This window comes from Aedes albopictus, chromosome 2, assembly GCF_035046485.1.
Source record: "Aedes albopictus strain Foshan chromosome 2, AalbF5, whole genome shotgun sequence".
In the NCBI taxonomy this organism is placed as follows: Eukaryota; Metazoa; Arthropoda; class Insecta; order Diptera; family Culicidae; genus Aedes; species Aedes albopictus.
In genome coordinates, this window is record NC_085137.1 from 444,326,368 (window position 1) to 444,345,927 (window position 19,560).

The following is a 19,560-nucleotide window of genomic DNA, read 5'->3' on the forward strand; positions in this document are numbered from 1 at the left end:
TCATCAAAAGTCGTTTTTGAACTTGTTGTTTTTTTCCATTTCGAACCTCAGAAACAAAATCATTTGTTCCTGGCATTGGCCTGCTGATATCATTATCATCAAAAAATTCTCTTACTATTTGTTTTGTATCGTCATCAATACCATGCCCCCTTCTTTTTTCGGTGGTACAAAGAATACCCTGTTTAGATCCTTCACCTGCCTCGCCATATTCATTGGTGCGTTAACCTCTCTTGTGATTTTATTTACCGACCAAGACTTAGGAAGTACAGATAGTATTTTAATCTGTTCGCTTCTGTCAGTTGTAGGGTGATTGAACTTATCCTTCAACTGCATAATTATCTCGTCATACGCCTCCACTTTGCCAACATCCGTTGAATCTATTCCGAAGATATTTTTTCGAACTGCTTTCGTAATCTGCAATGATTTGTTTATGCGATATTCCATACTTCTCATGTTTCTAGATGAGATTGGCGATAAACTCAATGTTTCAGCAATGGTATTAAACTTCTCAATATTATGGGGACCCTGTAGTTGATCTGTTGACGGAATTGACTCCAATGATGGAATAGATAGTACCATATCTGTAAGATAAAAGTTAACAATATAATAATGAATGCAGTGGAAAGTTAATGATAGTTATTTATGCAACGAGTTGCAAAAATGATTTTTTTTTTCGCACAAGTAGTACATTTATCCAACGAGGCTTGCCGGGTTGGATAAATACGAAGAATACTGAAAAATGTAGTTTTGCAACGAGCTGCAAAATGAGTTATATAAAAGAAGCTAACACGTTGAAGGCTTACTTACCCAGCTCATGTTCGATTTGTTGACCACTCTTTGACGGTTCTGGTTCTGGAACATCATGATGTTGCTGCCCACTAAATGATGGTTGCATAGTTTCGTCGTTTCCATCCGATCGGCGTTTTTTCGTATTCGGGCTTCTGTTGTGACTTATCAATCCTCGACATGACTCACAAATACTCATCGATTCGTCGATTTCATGTGTATATCCCATGGAATGAATTTTATCTATCAATCTTAATGACATGCCCCGTAGATTATGACGGTTGCACTTTGGATTGTTTATTTTTGCACTGCACTTGAATTTGTTGAATTTTGATGTATACGATTGATCCATTACTTTTCAGAACTGCCTTTAATAACCAAAGAGAAGTAACACGTTGAATGATACCGATTCATTTTCTTGTTTTGTTCATATTTGCTTTAGGTACAACTCTTGATTTGTTTTTTTTTTCGATTAGGTAGTTCGAATCTAATAAATAGCCTTACCTAATATTAGGTAAGAACATGGGGTAGAAACGTTTGGGTAGAAATTACAGCAGCACGTATGAAATGCGTGTTCTAATTGTATATTGTTTCGTACTTCTAGAGTGCTGCTGCGTGAATATGGGTGCATTGCATTGTCGCATATGACACAATAAATTTCATTGCATTTTGAGATTACTAGATAACCTTCACTGGTTTAGTTTGTTTTTAAAAAAAGACACTGAAAAAATAATAATTTGGACATGAAAAAGTTTTTGTTAGAAAAACTTTTTTTCCTTAAAAGTGCCTATCTTGTGATGTATGGACGGTTGGTAGGGAACATAATTACCTGTCTTGAGACAAAATTTCATCAAAATCAAAAATGGTGTTTTTTTTTTAAATCAACTTTGAATTTTTAGAAATGATTTTTTTCAGTGTAGGGCTCATTTTGGATTTTTTTCAGTATTTTTTTCTTAAAATTTGACTTATTTTGTGATAATCACCCATACAACACTTTTTTGTAGGAGTAGTCATTTTTTGATTAAAAACATTTTTAAAAAATCCATAAAAAAAGTTTAGCCCTTTTCAAAAGTCAGTCCAGATAAATTTTGAAGAAACTAAGTATGCAAAGTGGCTTATCTAGTCTTGGTGTACATACCCAGAAAGTTTCATTGTAATCTGAGAGGGTGCTGCCAACTCCGAATACGATTTGGGGCGAAATTCGTCAATTGTACTTAATAAATTGTGTTACATTGAATTACAGAAGAACTATCGAAGAAGCAGATCTTGTCGATTTGTCATGGAATAAACCATACCTCGCTCAATCGGCTCAGTGAGTTACCGTCCAACGTCACGCTTTGAAACGTTCAGCACTCGTCGCTGTTTTGCCCATTCGGCGCACAAACATACCGTGTCGCGTCCGATAGCAATCCGCCGCTGGTTAGAACCAGTGGTAAACAACAAACAACAAATTTTTATTTGATGGATCAGATACGCAAAGAATCTCAAAGCAGGAGCCAAAGATGCTCGGAGGCGATAAATTCCGAGAAGCAGCAGCCGACAGCTAATTACCCATTGCCTACGGTGACTGGTGGTGCTGATGGTGTGTATAATGCTGCAGAGGCGGGTGTGTGATGAAGCAAGCTCGTCTAGCTCGGTCGGTGCAGTTGTATATCACACATATTGAGAAATCCCACCTCGAGAAGCACGTGACAAACGGAAATACCCCGCGGTTCCCCACCTCGTGTTTAGGGTAGATCCCCCCAAAAGTCCCCTCGGCTTGGCGAGAAGCCGAATGAAGACATTTTTTCTTCTCCATTCATTCAACCGAGTGATATCTATTATCTGCTCTGCACACGACAGTTCTAGATTAAGTCTAATGAAGCGCGGCAATAAAATTGATCAATGTTACACGGACGCGATAGCGAGCAAGACGGTCAATTGATGGAGGCAGAAAACGCACACCGAGCCTAGTCTGTTGAGTCTCGGAGTCGTCGTTTGTCTGGACTGATGCAAGGAATGGAGAAACTACAAACAAACCTCTAACGTTATCACGTGACGTAGTCGGTGTAGGTTCGGTCGTACCGCAAGTGTGTGCACGTCAACGAAGGGGTTACGGCGCTATCTATCATTTCTTATCGCAATCGGGGTATGATTTGTCTCCTTAGGAGAGAAGCACATGTGATTAGGAGCACTCACTCATAGTTGTGTTTAGATAGACTACGACGGTGATGGTGAGCAGTGTCTCCAAGAAATTTTAGATTTTATGCATTCAGACTTGAAGATAATGAAATGGAGCTGTTGACTCGATTTCATGAAATACAGAAGTTCTGTCAGGAGCTCAACCTTAACCCTTAACGCTTCGTATTGCTAGCCAATATTTATATGTACTGATCAAAATGGGAGCCTTTTAACGGACGGACGTGAGATGATTGAAAGGTGAAAGCAGCACTTCGGTAAGCACTCGATGGAACATGGCTGCTAAATAAACGACTACGTCAGGATAGTAAAGGACGGGAATGAAAAAAGTCCCACATCGAGGGATTCCGGCAACCCTTGCTCAAAGATGGTTACTCTAGGGGTTACTTAAAGATCATGTCAAATGAGCTATGGAGAGTTAGCATGCAGCAATTCTAGAATCTCTCGCAACACTATCATGTGTACGATTCTAAGCATACAACGAAAATCAAGCTGAGTGACCGATCTCACCGTCTAGTCGGTATAGAACAAACCATGTGCGCGCGCATGCTAAACTGAGCTCAGCCTGAAAGCGTGAGCGGCACATCTTCGTGTTCGTTTTCATTCCTTCGTTTGCTCGTTCGCTGCCGCTCGAGCCAAGAGTTTAATTTAGTGAATAATTTAAGCAAACAACAGTCAACAGCTCTGTCCGTCTGTTGGAAGGTGTTTTTTTTTTATTTTGGCTGTCTTCCATGTGAATGTGGGGATACGAAGACGGTGAACGAATGGCAGTCGCTTCAACGACTTGTATTTTCTGGTGTGAAATGCATGCATGCTTGTGAAAACTGAGGTAGAGGGTGGGGGGACATGGGTGAGGGGAAAGGTCTGCTTTCTTAGACGATTCACAGCTCATGGTGAATGACGGTAGAGAAGATGTTCTCAATTTGAGGATATTTGCATGGAGGGTTTGATTGATGACCAAGATATTAAGTCTCAAATATTAACATCTAGATTAAGTGTCTTACCAAACTAAATAGATCAAAACTATTGTTGATCAGATATCAAAAGACCGCGACTCCGTAGGCATGTTCCCCTCATATAGCAAAATTCGTACCATTGCCCTAAAATTATAAAACTTTTTGATCATCTACCTTATGAAAACGGAAGAAAATCAGTTATTGGAATGGAGATAAGGGCATATTGGTCGAACAACATTTGTGAAAACCCATTTGACATGTTTGATTTGTATGCTTTCTTGATTCTGAACTCAATTTGATGTCCATATTTACATACATTTATTTGCTCAACATCATATTTAAGATAAGACATATTCAAGAATGGTACGCCACAATACTATCTATCCTCGGTCGCGCCCAATGCTCACCAAGTCACGCTCCACCTGATCTGCACACAAATTGACCGGATTTTGTGAAAATCGTTCCCCGGTTGTTGAGCCCGGCTCGTCGCATCACACCTTCCAGAGTAATGTTGAAGAGTAGGCATGGGAGTCCGTCACCTTTTCGCAGTCCCCTGCGAGATTTTAATGAACTGGATAGTTCACCCGAAAGCCTTACGCAGTTTTGCACACCGTCCATCGTTCTCCATAGCTCTGCGCGGTCGATACTGTCGTATGCCGCTTTGAAGTCGATGAACAGGTGATGCGTTGGGACCTGGTATTCACGGCATTTCTGGAAAATTTGCCATACGGTAAAGATCTGGTCCGTTGTCGACCGGCCGTCGATGAGGCCGGTTTGATAACTTCCCACGAACTCATTCGTTTTAGGTGACAGACGACGGAAGATGATCTGGGATAGCCATGGGGACAGCAGTTTCTGGTAGAACTTCCGTGTTTCTTGGGAACGGCACAGCAGTTCCATTTCTGCACACTTCGCTTCTTCCAGGCGGCGCTTTTCTCCCGAAAGAGGCGGGTCTGCTGTTTCCGCTTCTGTTTGTTACGTTCCACGTTCTGTCGAGTCCCTTGCTGCAGCATTACCGCCTTCGCTGCGTTCTTCTCCTCCAAAACCGTTCTGCACTCTTCGTCAAAACATTCGTTCCGTCGATTTCGTTCCACGTACCCGATGGTGCTCCCGTCTGCGTCGTTGATGGCTTCTTTCACTGTACTCCAGCAGTCCTCTAGAGGGGCCTCATCGAGCTCACCCTCGTTTGGCAACGCGGCCTCGAGATTCTGCGCGTATGCTGAGGCGACATCCGGATGTTTTAGTTGCTTTAGGTTGTACCGTGGCGGTCGCTGATACCGTATATTGTTGATGACAGAGAGTTTTGGGCGCAGTTTGACCATCAGCAGATAGTGGTCGGAGTCGATATTAGCGCCACGATAGGTCCTGACGTCGATAATGTCGGAGAATTGCCGTCCGTCAATCAGAACGTGGTCGATTTGCGATTCCATTTGTTGTGGTGATCTCCAGGTGTAAAGATAAGGGAGGCTGTGTTGGAAAAAGGTACTATTGTTGGTACTACGACCACAGAGAACAGACGTCTATCTTCGCTTTCTGCCTTGTGTAAAACTTTGTAACGGTCATATCAGAGTATGTGGTTATGCTCCCGTTGCGCGGCACTAGCGTCCCATCACTTACATTGTTGTGTTGTCATATTTGTTTCCAGTGCTCGCCGTTTTTGGCCGTTTGGTGCTCGTGTCGCTTTGTGGGCTAGTGTACTTTAACGATTAACACTGCCATCGTGTGGTCAAATCGACTTTATATGTGGGACAGCCTCCGTTGGTGGCGTTGAGGTACATACACTTAAATCCTTTACACACGATTTCGATGTATTTTTGTTCGAGCTTAAATGTCTGTTCTCTGTGCTACGACCATGTTTTTGGAGGCGGTGAAATCAATGACTGAAAGGCCGTTTTCGTTCGTCTGCTAGTGGGCGCTGAACTCTCCAATCGTAGATCTGAATTTCTCCTCTTGGCCTACCTGCGCGTTTAAATCTCCTATGATGATCTTGACGTCTTGGCTTGGAGCAGTCGTACTCAGATTAGTAGGCATGTTTCACATTAATTTTCACGATACATAATCAAATGAACATCACGGGTGTGTTAATCGACAATATGCGGCTGGTATAATCCACGTATACTAAACATTGGTCATATTAGACCCCCGTCCCCGCTCGTTGACTTTTGTCCAAACTGAAAACATGTGAACAAAAATTTTTCCAACCAGATCGTTTAGTAGACCTTAGACCTTTCTTGTTGGCCTCGCAAAACTGAGAACCTCCGATCCAACAGAATGACGTCTGTTCCAACATTTTCTACATTGTTTTCTAAGCTTGGCCAGATCAGAGTTTCATCAACTTTTTTCGGCAAAATGTACTAGCTTCCACGAATATGCCTAATTTGGATGAACATCATCGATTTTGATAGTATTTCATTGGTTGCGTACCTTTTACACGGTAGTAAGTTCACTAGAACTCCGTACGCTCCTTAAGATAAGCATCCAGAACTTCGTTGTCCTCCTCTATCATTTTTAACTCGGCCTGCATTGTGTTGAACTCCTTTCATCAGGTTTTCTAGTCGCACTCTTCGCATTTGTATTTTTCAGCCTCGTATTTGGCAAAGAAGGTCCCAATCGAAGCAACTGATGTGTCCAGGTTTTGCACTGGAGAGTCGCCCTCAGGGCTTTCACAAGCACCTTCTCGCCAAATACCTCTTGGGCTAGTTCCTTGTAGGAGGTGCCCTTCTTGGTCACCGCCTTCTTTATCACTAGCTTCATCTCTCCAGTCCTGGTTCGTCGCATGCTTTTTACAAGCGCCCCCAGCGGTGAGAGATGCCCCACATGGCCTTCAACACCTCGGCGTATGTATCCGCATCGGTTTTGTAGACCAGTTTAGCCCTCTAGTTTCTCATTATGTTCTTCCGACCGTGGTGCAAGCATTCCCTTTTCCTTGGTCCACATTTTCACAGTTATTAATTGAAGGGCTACATTGTAAGGCAAGTACAATGACACGCTATGCCCAGGTAGTCCAGAAAATGTTCCCGACTGGAAGGGGAATCGAACCCGCCGTCTCCGGATAAGCGATCCATAGCCTTAACCACTAGGCTTACTGCAGGATTCTGTAACATTTATTCGAAAACCATTTACCCGAATGTAACATATACCGAATGCCAAATACCTGAATGCGACATTCACCCTAATGCGACATTTACCCGAATAGTCTCTTACGCTGAATAAATCAAGATGTTGTAAATAAAGTTCATTTACTTTGTACAATTTAAAAAGTACATTTAGGGTAAGTAACCATTGGTTGAACCAACTTGCGGCTTTCTGAAGCAACGGGAATTTTGACCGATTTTTTTATCCACATGGAAATAATTTACTATACTACAGTAAAGTCTCAGGTATATGAAAGCCATTTTGCGGCTTTTCGGGCCCGTATGAAGTTGATAATCAACATTAACTTCTTTTCCCGATCAGCCTAGATAGCTGTGTTGTGTCGGTAGCGGTTGGTTCAACTGGTTAAGAATAGCAATACGGACCGCCTGCTCTAGTGGTAAGAGTCCACTAAACAGGTGACCCCTAATTCATGGTGTGATGCGGCTTCATGCTTACCGTGAATGGAATGAATGGCTAGGGGGGTCTAATAAAAACCTTACCGCAAACGGAGCCTGTGGAGTACCAGGGCGCCCTCCACAGTATGTTGCTCTTACTGCGCTAACCGGAGCAATGGTGCAGTTGTATTGTGTTTCTCCGAGACGATCAGCTGCCCTTCTTTAGTCTAACTTGAGGCTAAATAAGGGCGGGATTATGAAGATGTTGTTAATTTGTTTAAATGTTCACCTATATGGTTTCGCATTATGCGATTTACACAGTGTATTCTGTGTATCCTCGCCTTTGGCGTTTTCCAATCGATACCGATGTGGTTTTGTTGCTGCTGTTCTTTATTGTGCTGTTGTTGCGAAGAGTTCAATCTTGCATAGTTTGGGTAGTGGCTACGGTTAGGATAGCTCAGATCAATCTTCAGCACAAAAAATCAGCAACGATCAATCTTTGTAGACTTATGCAAAATGGTACAGCCCAAGTGGCGTTAGTCCAAGAACCTTACTTTCGTAAGAAAACATTGTGAATCCGGTGTTTACTACGTTCAGTAAAAATGAAATGGCAAACTCACGTGTCATGCCTCGAGCATGTGTGCTTGTCAACAACGCAATCGATGCAATACTCATCACGCTTTGCTCTAGCAGAATTAGTCACAAGCTGACCAATTGGTATGTGTCAGATGAAGAATCTTTATCTGTCCATCGCTACATCTTGTTTGAACATGTGAATGTTACTTCGAAAACTTTGCGTTTCAGAAACCCCCGGTCAACCAACTGGGATCTCTTTACCGATTTGGTTGCAGCCAAATTTCATGGATACTCATCATACATTGACACTCCAAGTGATTTACAAAAATGATGACGTTGATACTACAACGACCTTCATCATGGAAGCTTTTGAAGAAGCATGCCCTCTACGGTCTGTGAAGATCACAAGAGGAACCCCTTGGTGGAACTCTGATCTGGCGAAACTCAGGAAACAATGTAGAAAGAGTTGGAACAGACGACGTTCGGCTGGTTCGGAGGCTTTCAGGTCGGCTTGCAAGGCCTACAGGAAAGCTCTCCGGTCTGCTGAACGATCCGGCTGGAAAAAACCTTTGTACAAATGTTTCCAGTTTGAGTGAAGTCAGTCGGTTAAACAAAATCCTTGCGAAATCTAAGGTTTTCCGGGTGAACGAACTTCGTTTGCCAAATGGCGATCTGACTTCCTCTGATGAGGAAGTTCTGGAATGCTTACTCAGCACACACTTCCCTGGATGCGTGGATATTACATCTTCGGATGAATCTGATGTCTTTTCTTGTAGTTATGATTCTTTAGCTTTGAGTCGGAGTACTGTAACTATAGAACCGATTGAGTGGGCTCTTAATAGCTTTGCCTCTTCAAATCTCCTAAGGCAGATGGGATTTATCCTATTTTGCTTCAACAACAACAACTACTTGTTTCCAGCTTTGCTACAGGGTATATTCCCAAATCCTGGCGGGATATTACTGTCAAGTTTATTCCGAAAGTGGGTCGTGCGTTGTACGAAAAAGCAAAGAGCTTCAGACCTATAAGTTTGACCTCTTTTCTTCTGAAATGCTTAGAACGCATTGTCGATCATCATATCCGTGATGTCCATCTGGCCAATGTGCCTCTTCATGTGAACCAACATGCTTACCAATCTGGAAAGTCCACTGTGACTCTTTTACACAAAGTTGTTTACGATATCGAGAAGGCATTCGCTCAAAAGCAATCCTGCTTGGGTGTTTTCTTAGATATCGAGGGTGCCTTTGACAACGTGCCTTTCGATGCCATATTGGAAGCCGCACGGGGTCATGGTATATCTCCAATGATTTTCGATTGCATCAAGCGGCGATTAGGAAATTGAGTGTTTGGGAAAGCCCCCAAGAGGTAGTCTTATCACCACTTCATCCAGAAATATCTCTTTAAATTCCCCTAGGAATTACCTTTTATATATCTCCAAGATTTTTCTGAGCTTACTACAGAAATTTTTGCAGCAATTTTCGACCCTAGGAATCACCTTTTATATATCTCCAAGGTTTTTCTGAGAATGCTACAGAAATTTTTGCAACATTTTCCTGGAAAATTCATAGAAAAATTCCTTAAAAATTTTTTAAATGAATTCCTGGGGACATTTTGTAATGGTAATGCCGGAAAAATTCCTGTGAAATTTACTGGAAGAATTCCGGAAATTTCTTAGTTTATTTTACAAGAATTCCTGACTGAATTTATGGCGAAGTTCTTGGAAGAATTCCTAGGAAAACTTCTGCAGGAATTTCTGGGAAAACTTTTGAGAAGCATTTTTGGGAAAATTTCTTAAAGATTTTTTGAAGAAATTCCTTATTGTATCCCAGGGGCAATTCCTGGTGGAATTTTTGGGGATATTTTAAGATGAATTACCGGGGAAATTTCTGAAGAAGTTCAGGAGAAATTTCTGGAGGAGTTTTTGTGGAAATTTCCTGGGAAGTTAGAAAAAAACAACAAGGAGATATTTGCTACTGGAAATCCTGGTTAATTTTTGGAAAGAAATCTTTTGAATTTGTTAAAGAATTTCTGGGAAAATACCTGGAGAAATTTCTGAGATACTTCTGAAAGAATTACTTTTGAATTTCCTTTTGAAAACCATGAAGGAATTTCTGGAGAAGTCCTAGAAAAATGCTTGGCGAAATTCCTGAAGAAATTTTAGGAGTAGCTCTTGCAAGATTTCCATTTTAAATTCCTAAAGGAATACCTCGTGAAATTCCTGGAGGACTCTCGGGGATATATTTTAAGGAACTTTTGAGAAAATTCTTGATGAAATTCCTGCTAAATTTCCTGAAGGAATTCATTAAGAAATGTTTGAAGTCATTCCTATAGCAGGGCTGCCCAACGTACGGTCGGATCCGGCCCGCGGATTGAATGAAGAAAAATAATAATTTTTGGCCCGAGTAGTGTAATGTTTGAAGGTGAAGGTCATCTTGAAACAAAATTGTTTTAAAAAACAAAGTCGACATTTAGAGTGTATTATTAAAGATTAACATTAACCCTCTAATACCCAATCCCGCCATTAGACGGGGTATAGTTTGAGCATTTTTGTAATTTTTGGTTCGTGTAAAATCATTTTTTTTATATATTTTTGGCTGATATTTAGGACTGTTCTGTATATCTTGAAATGGTTTTTGGTGTATTTTAAATTTAGTCACCTTTTAGAAGTTGTTAACGCACATAGAGCGACGACGGTTCAATTTTTCAATCCCGGTATAAGTCACTAAGGGCGCGCGGTGATATTTCGCGGTCAATGAACTTTATTCCGATCAAAACACACTTGCTTTGGCAACAAAGTAACGTAGATGTTTATTCGCAAGAACCGATCGCGGCGGAGGTTTATTTGTAACTAACTGCTGTTTCTCTAATCAACTGCCTCTGCTAGGTAGAGGCAGTTGATTAGGTAGAGGCAGTTGATTAGAGAAACAGCAGTTAGTTACAAATAAACCTCCGCCGCGATCGGTTCTTGCGAATAAACATCTACGTTACTTTGTTGCCAAAGCAAGTGTGTTTTGATCGGAATAAAGTTCATTGACCGCGAAGTAAACAGTGTTTCGACAGTGGAAATATCACCGCGCGCCCTTAGTGACTTATACCGGGATTGAAAAATTGAACCGTCGTCGCTCTATGTGCGTTAACATAAATTGGTCCTTCGAGCCGGATCAATCGCGGTATCGGACAGTTGCGCGTGGTTCGATAGTGCGTCGCGGATGATGGACACTGGTGCCGAAGAATAGTGCCATTGTGGATCGCGGACAAAGTGCGGAGTGATATCCCGCCATCGCGATAGTGAATTGTAGAGCACTGGCGCACCGCCGCCGTCGAAGAAGTGCCTAGTGATAATTCGCCATCGCATAAAATGGATTGTGGTGAACTGGTGCACCGCCGCCGCGCCGTTGCTGTTGATGCTGCTGCTGCTGCTGCTGTTGGACGAGACCGAGCTGGGAGAAATTTTGGAGTGATCGAACGACGAGACGACCAGTGGACAGACGTGGATTGGGCGATTCCGGACACAGGGAAGTAATTGCGTGTGTTGGTCTGTGGCTTCGATGCATGACGATAGCCATCAGACTGTGGGATTGATAATAAAAGACCATTTTGCATGCGATAGTGTGTCTTTTGACTCATATGGTTCTGGTCCCTGTGGTTCGTTCGTTGTGTTGCTGGTCTTGGTTTCCGCTGGTACCTGGTTGGCTCGATTTTTCGTTGGTTGAATTCCCCTCCGCTGTTGTCAATCATTGGGTTGGTCAGTTCGTCTCGCGGCGCGTGGAACGTCGAGTCGATGCGTTGTCACCAATGCACAGTGGCTCAAACAGTGATCTTCTTGCGGTGAAGGTGAAGTGATTTTTCGATCAGTGCAAACGAACTTCCTGTGCTATAGCTTTGAACAGTGACTTTGGTGGACTAACAAGTGACTCAAGGTAGTGACAATGAAGCCGGAAGACTTGAGAAGTTTGCTCAAGAAGGAGAAGCGCCTTCTGAACAGTTTAGAGTTAGTGGAGAGTTTCGTCAGTGACTTTGAAGAAGAGCGTGATCGAAAAGAAGTTGAAGTTCGTTTGCAGCTGTTGGAAAGTGTTGTGAATGAGTTCTTCGATGTGCGTGATAAGATTGAAGTGCTAATGGATGAAGTTGCCGATGACGAAGTTCCTGATCCAGAGGAGTCAGAGAAGGCTCGAAAGGCGAGGCTGGAGAGTGCATCGAAGAAGAGAGACGAGGAAGGTGAAGCCATAACCAGTGATGTGCAGAACCGTTTTTGCAAGGCCAAGGCAGCGTTGATGGAGCGGCGTCCGAAGAAGCAGGTTGATCGTCCTGGGGCGTCAGGCACGGCTGCCGGAAGTACCCTCTCGAGAGTGAAACTGCCCGAGATCAAGCTACCAACTTTCGGCGGTAAACTTCGAGACTGGGTGTCGTATCGCGATGCATTCCGTAGCTTGATCCACCAGAATCGGGAGCTCACCGACATGGACAAGTTCACGTACCTTCGTTCATCGTTGACGGGCGAGGCCCTTCAGGAAGTCAGCACCGTTGAACTTTCTGCGGCAAATTATGCAGTTGCCTGGACTGCATTGGAGGAGCGCTACCACAACGAGAAGCTCATCGTGAAGGCATATCTCGACGCCATCTTTGGCATTGAACCGATGCGGAAGGAGAGCTACGAAGCGCTGAGCCAGCTCATCAGCGACTTCGAAAAGAATCTGCAGATGCTGCAGAAGCTGGGACAGGACACCAATGGCTGGAGCACTATTCTAGTCCACATGGTTTGTTCCAAGTTGGACGGTGTTACCCTGCGGTTCTGGGAGTCGTCGCACAACTCCAAGAACGTGCCCACCTACCGAAACCTGATGAACTTTTTGAAGAACCATTGTGCAGTTCTTCAATCAGTTGGAGTGAGCAAACCTCCCTCCGCCGAAGTGAAGAAGCCCAAGGTAAGCGTCAGCCATTCGTCCACATCCTTCGGCCGGTGCTGTTTCTGCTCGGAAGCGTTCCATCCGGCGTTCATGTGCAAGAAGTTCCAGAAGTGGAAGATCTCGGAGCGCTACGATGCCGTTCGGAAGAATGGCCTGTGCATGAACTGCCTATCGTCGGGTCACTTGGCGTGGAATTGCAGCAAAGGATCATGCCGTCAATGTGGGAGGAGACACCACACCCTGCTTCACGCTGATAGCAACAGTGTCAACCCGCAATCCTCCGTTACACAGACGACAAAACGACCCCCAAGTGAACAACCATCTCAGACACAGCAAACACAACCGGGAAAACCAACACACCAAAAAGCACCAACCACAAACCACAACGAACCCAGCACTTCCTTGTCAATCGTACAGACACAATCGCATAGCACCAACCCACAGATCGCCACAGACCATTCAGACACACCGCAACACACTGTAGCACTCCCAACACAAACAAACCCCTCCACACGACAAGTTCTGTTATCAACCGCACTTGTGCGTATCTGCGATGCCAACGGGCGATCAATGCTGGCCAGAGCACTGCTAGACTCGTGTTCTCAGTATTGCTTCGTCACCTCTGAATTTTGTCGCCGCATGGACCTGGACGAGTTCCCTGATTATTTGGCGGTGAAGGGAATTGGCGGTTCGGGAAGCGTTTCGCAGAAAGCTGTTCGTGCTACAGTCAGCCCTCGTTTTGCCAGCATCTCGGACTTCGAGGAAATTATACGCTTCAACGTCTTGGCAAAGCTGACTATTCCACTCCCGTACGAAGGGTTCGAAACTAGCCAGTGGAAGCTGCCGGCCGACATCGTTTTAGCTGACCCGGAGTTCTACCGAACATCAGAGATCGACATGATCATCGGCGCCGAATATTATCTCGATCTGCTGCAGGATGGGCGGTTCAGGCTCAACGAGGACGGACCGACGTTCCAGAACACCGTCTTTGGATGGATCGTCTCCGGTCGCATCTGCAACAGCACAATCTCCGCACCTGCAACGACCACTACGCTTTGTTCCACGTCAGAACTCCAAGAACAGCTCACTCGTTTCTGGGAGCTCGAAAGTTGTCACCTAACGAGCACCTATTCCGTGGAAGAGTCCACATGCGAGGAGATTTTTAGGCAAACGACTATCCGCGATGAAGCCGGACGCTTCGTCGTATCGCTGCCTAGGAAGGAGCATATTATCGATCACCTGGGAAATTCCAGAAGTAGCGCTGAGCGTCGTTTCATGAGCTTGGAGCGCCGGTTCGCTACGAACCCAGAACTGAAGAGGTTGTATTGCGAGTTCATGGAGGAATATGCGTCGATGGGCCACATGGAGAGAGTGAATGAGGAGGAACTGTCTGGATCAGTGTGCTACTTTCTGCCGCACCACGCTGTATTGAAACCGGACAGCACAACAACAAAACTTCGCGTTGTGTTCGATGCTTCGTGCAAGACCACGTCCGGCGATTCCCTCAACGATGGGTTGATGGTAGGCCCCGTTGTTCAGGACGACCTGATCTCAATACACGCTCGTTTCCGCCTGCACCGAATCGGCATAGTAGCTGACGTAGCGAAAATGTACAGGATGATCAAAATGCAGCCACGAGATCAGAAACTACAGCTGATTTTGTGGAGAGCCACGCCAGAGGAACCTATCCTGGTGTTCCAGTTAACGACCGTTACGTACGGAACCGCATCCGCTCCATTTTTGGCTACACGTTGCCTAGTACAGCTAGCAGAAGAAGGTCAATCCACCCACCCAACCGCAGCGAAAGTTGTTCGGCGATGACATGATCACTGGCGTCGATAGCCCTGCAGAAGGCAAGGCATTAGTGGAGGAGATGGTCAACCTGACCGATTCTGCCGGTATGATGTTGAGAAAGTGGAATTCGAACTGCGGAGAAGTGTTGAGCGAGCTGCAACCGCATCTACGGGATGATCGAGTTGTATTCGAGATGGATTCCCCGTCGTCGATCGCTACCGTGAAGACGCTGAGCCTTGTTTGGTGCCCTTCATCCGACGATTTCTACTTCACGGTGCCAAAGTGGAATACGACACCGGTGGTTACGAAGCGAATCGTGATTTCCGATGCATCCAAGCTTTTCGATCCCTTGGGACTAATAGGACCGGTGGTCGTCGAAGCCAAGATCTTCATCCAAACTTTGTGGAAGTTGCTTGTGAACTGGGACGATCCGCTCCCGGAAAACCTGCAAACTATTTGGTTGGAGTACCGCAGGAACTTGAGTGCTCTCGAGTCCATCCGTATTCCACGATGGGTCGGTTACACCAAGGAGTGCACTACGATCGAATGGCATGGATTTTGCGACGCTTCCGACAGCGCATACGGCGCGTGTCTGTACCTCCGATGTAGCTACGAGGATGGCTCTGTGCGCGTTCAGCTGATGATGTCCAAGTCACGAGTCGCGCCATTGGAGGATTTGAAGAAGAAGAAGCGCAAGCAGTCGACGCCCCGACTGGAACTTTCATCTGCTCTTCTGCTAAGCCATCTTTACGAAAAGGTCAGCCAAGCCACTGGACTGACAATTCCGTCGTTCTTCTGGACAGATTCGAACATTGTGAAGCATTGGATTGCGTCCACACCATCCAGATGGCAGACCTTCGTCGCGAACAGGGTGTCCGAAATCCAACACCTGACGAAGGGTGGAGTCTGGAATCACGTCGCAGGCATCGAGAATCCAGCAGACGTACTCTCGCGAGGTATTTCGGCCACGCAGTTGGAATATCACTCCCTCTGGTTCAACGGTCCAGTTTGGCTGAGTCAAGGTCGAAATTTCTGGCCGGAGAACTCCGAAGTCGACGTTGAACAGCTCGATCCTGCTTCCCTTGAAGAACGAAAGTCCGTAGCCCTACCGCTGCAAGCAGCAACTCCGAACGAGATCTTTTCGCTCCGCTCGTCGCTGTTCGCTCTAGTCCGACTGGTAGCGGTGATGCGTCGCTTCCGTCACAACGCCCAGAGAGCTAACCGAAATGCCCGGAAACTCGGTTCAGTCAGCACGCAGGAATACGAAGAAGCTTTGTTGCAGCTGGTTCGTCTGTCGCAAGAAGAATGTTTCCCGGAGGAGATTGCAAGTCTGTCCCGGGAGGATCAGGTGAAGCAGTCGTCCAGAATATCGTCTTTGAATCCCAAACTACGAGATGGGATACTCCGCGTTGGCGGCCGGCTCCGGAACGCATCGGTTTCTGAAAATCGGAAGCACCCAATGATCATCGATCACCGTCATCCCCTCGCCACATTGGTAGTTCGTCATTACCATGTGAAGATGCTTCATTCCGGACAACAAGTTGTCATGGCAAGCGCCAGAGAACGATTCTGGATCCCGAGCATTCGGAACCTCGTGCGAAAGGTCCTGCATGAGTGTATTACCTGCTTCCGAATCAAACCTAGATGCCAGGAACAGCTGATGGCAGAGCTGCCACCTGAAAGGGTCAACCCGGCACCACCGTTCCTCAAGGTCGGTGTAGATTATTGCGGCCCGTTTCTGGTCACCTACCCACAGCGTCGCAGTTCTCCCGTCAAGTGCTTCGTAGCGATATTTGTCTGCCTCGTCACCAAAGCCGTTCACGTGGAGTTAGTCGCCGACCTCACCACGGCCGCGTTCCTAGCGGCCCTGCGGCGTTTCACGGCCCGTCGAGGACGTCCAGCCGTAATCATGTGCGACAATGCCAAGAACTTTGTTGGAGCCAGGCGGGAACTTCGGCAGCTGTTAAACCTGTTCGAGCAGCAGCAATTCCAAAACGCTGTAGCTAGCAACGCCACGGATGAGAGAATCGAGTTTAAGTTCATCCCGGCCAGATCGCCTAATTTCGGTGGTCTGTGGGAAGCAGCCGTAAAAAGCTTCAAAAACTGCTTCAAAAAGATCATCGGAACTCGGACTCTCCTGTATGACGAGATGCAGACGGTGCTCACCCAGATCGAAGCGGTTCTAAACTCCAGGCCCCTCACACCACTCAGCAATGATCCTGGAGACTTCGAGGCGCTTACGCCAGGACATTTTCTGGTTCAACGTCCACTGACGGCGATTGCTGAACCCGATCTGGAGAATGTTTCAGCTAACCGTCTCTCCGTCTGGCAAAGGGCGCAGGACTACGGCCAGCTGCTCTGGAAGAAGTGGAGCACGCTTTACCTCTCCGATTTGCATAACCGGACCAAGTGGACCCGCCAGCGGGATAACATCGCCGTTGGAACCATGGTTCTGCTGATGGACGAGCGGCTTCCGCCGTTGAAGTGGAACCTCGGCCGCGTTACCGAAGTATTCAGAGGCTCCGACGATAACATCCGCGTGGTAGACGTGCGCACAGCAAATGGGGTTTTCCGACGAGCGATTTCGAAGATTTGCGTTCTTCCAATCAGGGATAACGCAACATCTACCAGCGATGAGGCATAATTCGCCTCCACCGGTGGTGCTTCGGCACCCGCGGAGGTCCTTGCGGCCTCCGCATCCCAGTAAGTTATGTATTTTATCAATATTTCAAAAAACTTAAGGAATGTTTATACCCCATAGCCGTCGTTCTACCCGTCCCGGGTCTCCGGGACAACGTATTGTTTGGAGCCAACCGATCTTCCGCCCAAGACCCTGTCCATAAGTCCACCGATTCGAGGTATAATCGTCTGTTGGTGAAGGTAGTCGTGAGCGTCCAGTCCAGTTATGAAGTCCTGTGATGTCCTGTCAGTCAAATCGAAGCTCTAGTTCGAGCAACCCGTTTGTTCCGAGTCCATCGGATCTGTCACTTTGCGAACCTAATCACTTCCATCCCGTCGAGGTACAACCTGACCACCACCGCTGGTTTAGCATGCTGTAGCGTCAGTTAGAATTTGGCCAACTCATCGACCGTCGTCATAGTTGCCGGATCAGCCCGAGATGCGGCAAGAGCTCGCCGCGACCGTTTGGTTCAGCCTTGACACCTGTATTCGGTCTGTATCGCACCACGTTTTCATCCGATTGAACATCCCCACCGCCGCTGGTAGCGGCCGCGGAGGCCACGGAGGCCTCCGCTCCAGGCAAGTTGTTGTATTGTACATAAATCCAAGTGAAAAAGCACCCTCTCATTTGCAGCAACGTTGACCCCCTCCCTCGTCGTCGAGAACGACCGCAGGACAACCGCCGGACTACCACAGGACAACCGAAGGACGCCCCAAGACACCCCGAAGAATCCTCTAGCGATCGATGTTTATCTCGCTCGGACCACCATCCGCATCGTCAAGCCCACCGAAGAATCCACCACCGGCATACCGCCGTACAGTTCATCGTCAGAAACCAAATCACAGTATTTCCCGAAGAGCAAGCAGCCGATTCCGTCGAACATGTACCATGAAGCATCCGAAGACCAGAAGTTCGTCACCACCCCGAACCGTGTTTCGCGCACGGTAGCCGAAGAAGACTGGCAACGAGAGCGAGCCGGAGAAAGCCCTTCGTCGTCGCCGACAGTCGACCACCCAGAAACCATCCCATCGATGTCCGTGGACCATCCCCGCGGAACATAAGCACCGAAAGAAGAAGAGAGTGATGATTAGGAATAGTGTGAAGTAGATCTCCAAGTACCAACTGAATTCCCATGTTAGGTTATCATCATGAATTAGGTTATCAAATTAGTAGTTGAAATCCGCTGCTTTCAAGGCGGCCGGCGTATGATTGCGCCAGACTTAAACTAGAATAATCAATTTATGTTGTGAGAGCCACCCTAGCGTGTGGTTACTCACGTCCACCGAACGCACACTATTTGCCCCTATACGCTATATTGAATAGGCTTTTTATACCGATCGCCTCCCGATCGTGTATTGCGATCTAGCTGCCTCTACCTAGCAGAGGCAGTTGATTAGAGAAACAGCAGTTAGTAGTAAATAAACCTCCGCCGCGTTCGGGACGAAATACACATCTCCGCTACTTTGTTATTAAAAACAAGTGTGTTTTCATTTATCGGAATAAAGGTCATTAACCGCGAAGTAAACAGTGTTCCGTATTCAGAATATCACCGCGCGAATCTAATTAGTGATACCGGGATTGAATTTGAACGTCGTCGCTCTATGTGCGTTAACAGAAGTCATTGTTTATTTTGTATTGAATCGCTACAATTAGCAAATTTTATTTTTTTTCCAAATCATTCTATCCTAGTTTAATAGTTTAAGGAAGTCGAATACACTCTAAAATTATTTTCCCTAAAATTACACGGAAAATAAAAGTTTGCATGAAAAAAAATCCTAAAAAAAAATATTTTAACAATAATGATTAAATCTCAAAAAATTTTTGTCTCAAAAAATCCGTAACCCAAATAGGCTTCCAGGAAAAATATAAAAGTGTGGGGATGTCCAAAAATCAAAATCAGAAAAATCAAAAACCGAAATTCATGAAATCAAGAATTAAAAAAAAATCATCTTCCAAAACATGTTTAAATCGATTTAAGATGACGAAAAATGATATTTAGATCAAAATCAAAAATTTGGTTATTAGAGGGTTAATCAAAGTTTAGAAATTTAAACACTTGTTTTGAGTTTCCTACAGATTATGAGAAAGCACCAGTTCCCAATAAGAACTATCACACCCAACGCTTTCAGCAAAATGTTGCTTAATTTAGACAAGC

General features: G+C 45.5%; 1 protein-coding gene across 1 annotated transcript; it reads left to right on the forward strand.

The window, feature by feature from the left end:
• Positions 1-11,953: 11,953 nt before the first annotated feature.
• Positions 11,954-18,466, forward strand: LOC134286912 (uncharacterized). The gene is made up of 4 exons (XM_062848608.1): positions 11,954-14,689; positions 14,733-17,267; positions 17,487-17,583; positions 18,039-18,466. Exons 1-4 carry the CDS (start codon positions 11,954-11,956, stop codon positions 18,464-18,466), a joined length of 5,796 nt encoding a protein of 1,931 aa, XP_062704592.1.
• Positions 18,467-19,560: the final 1,094 nt, after the last annotated feature.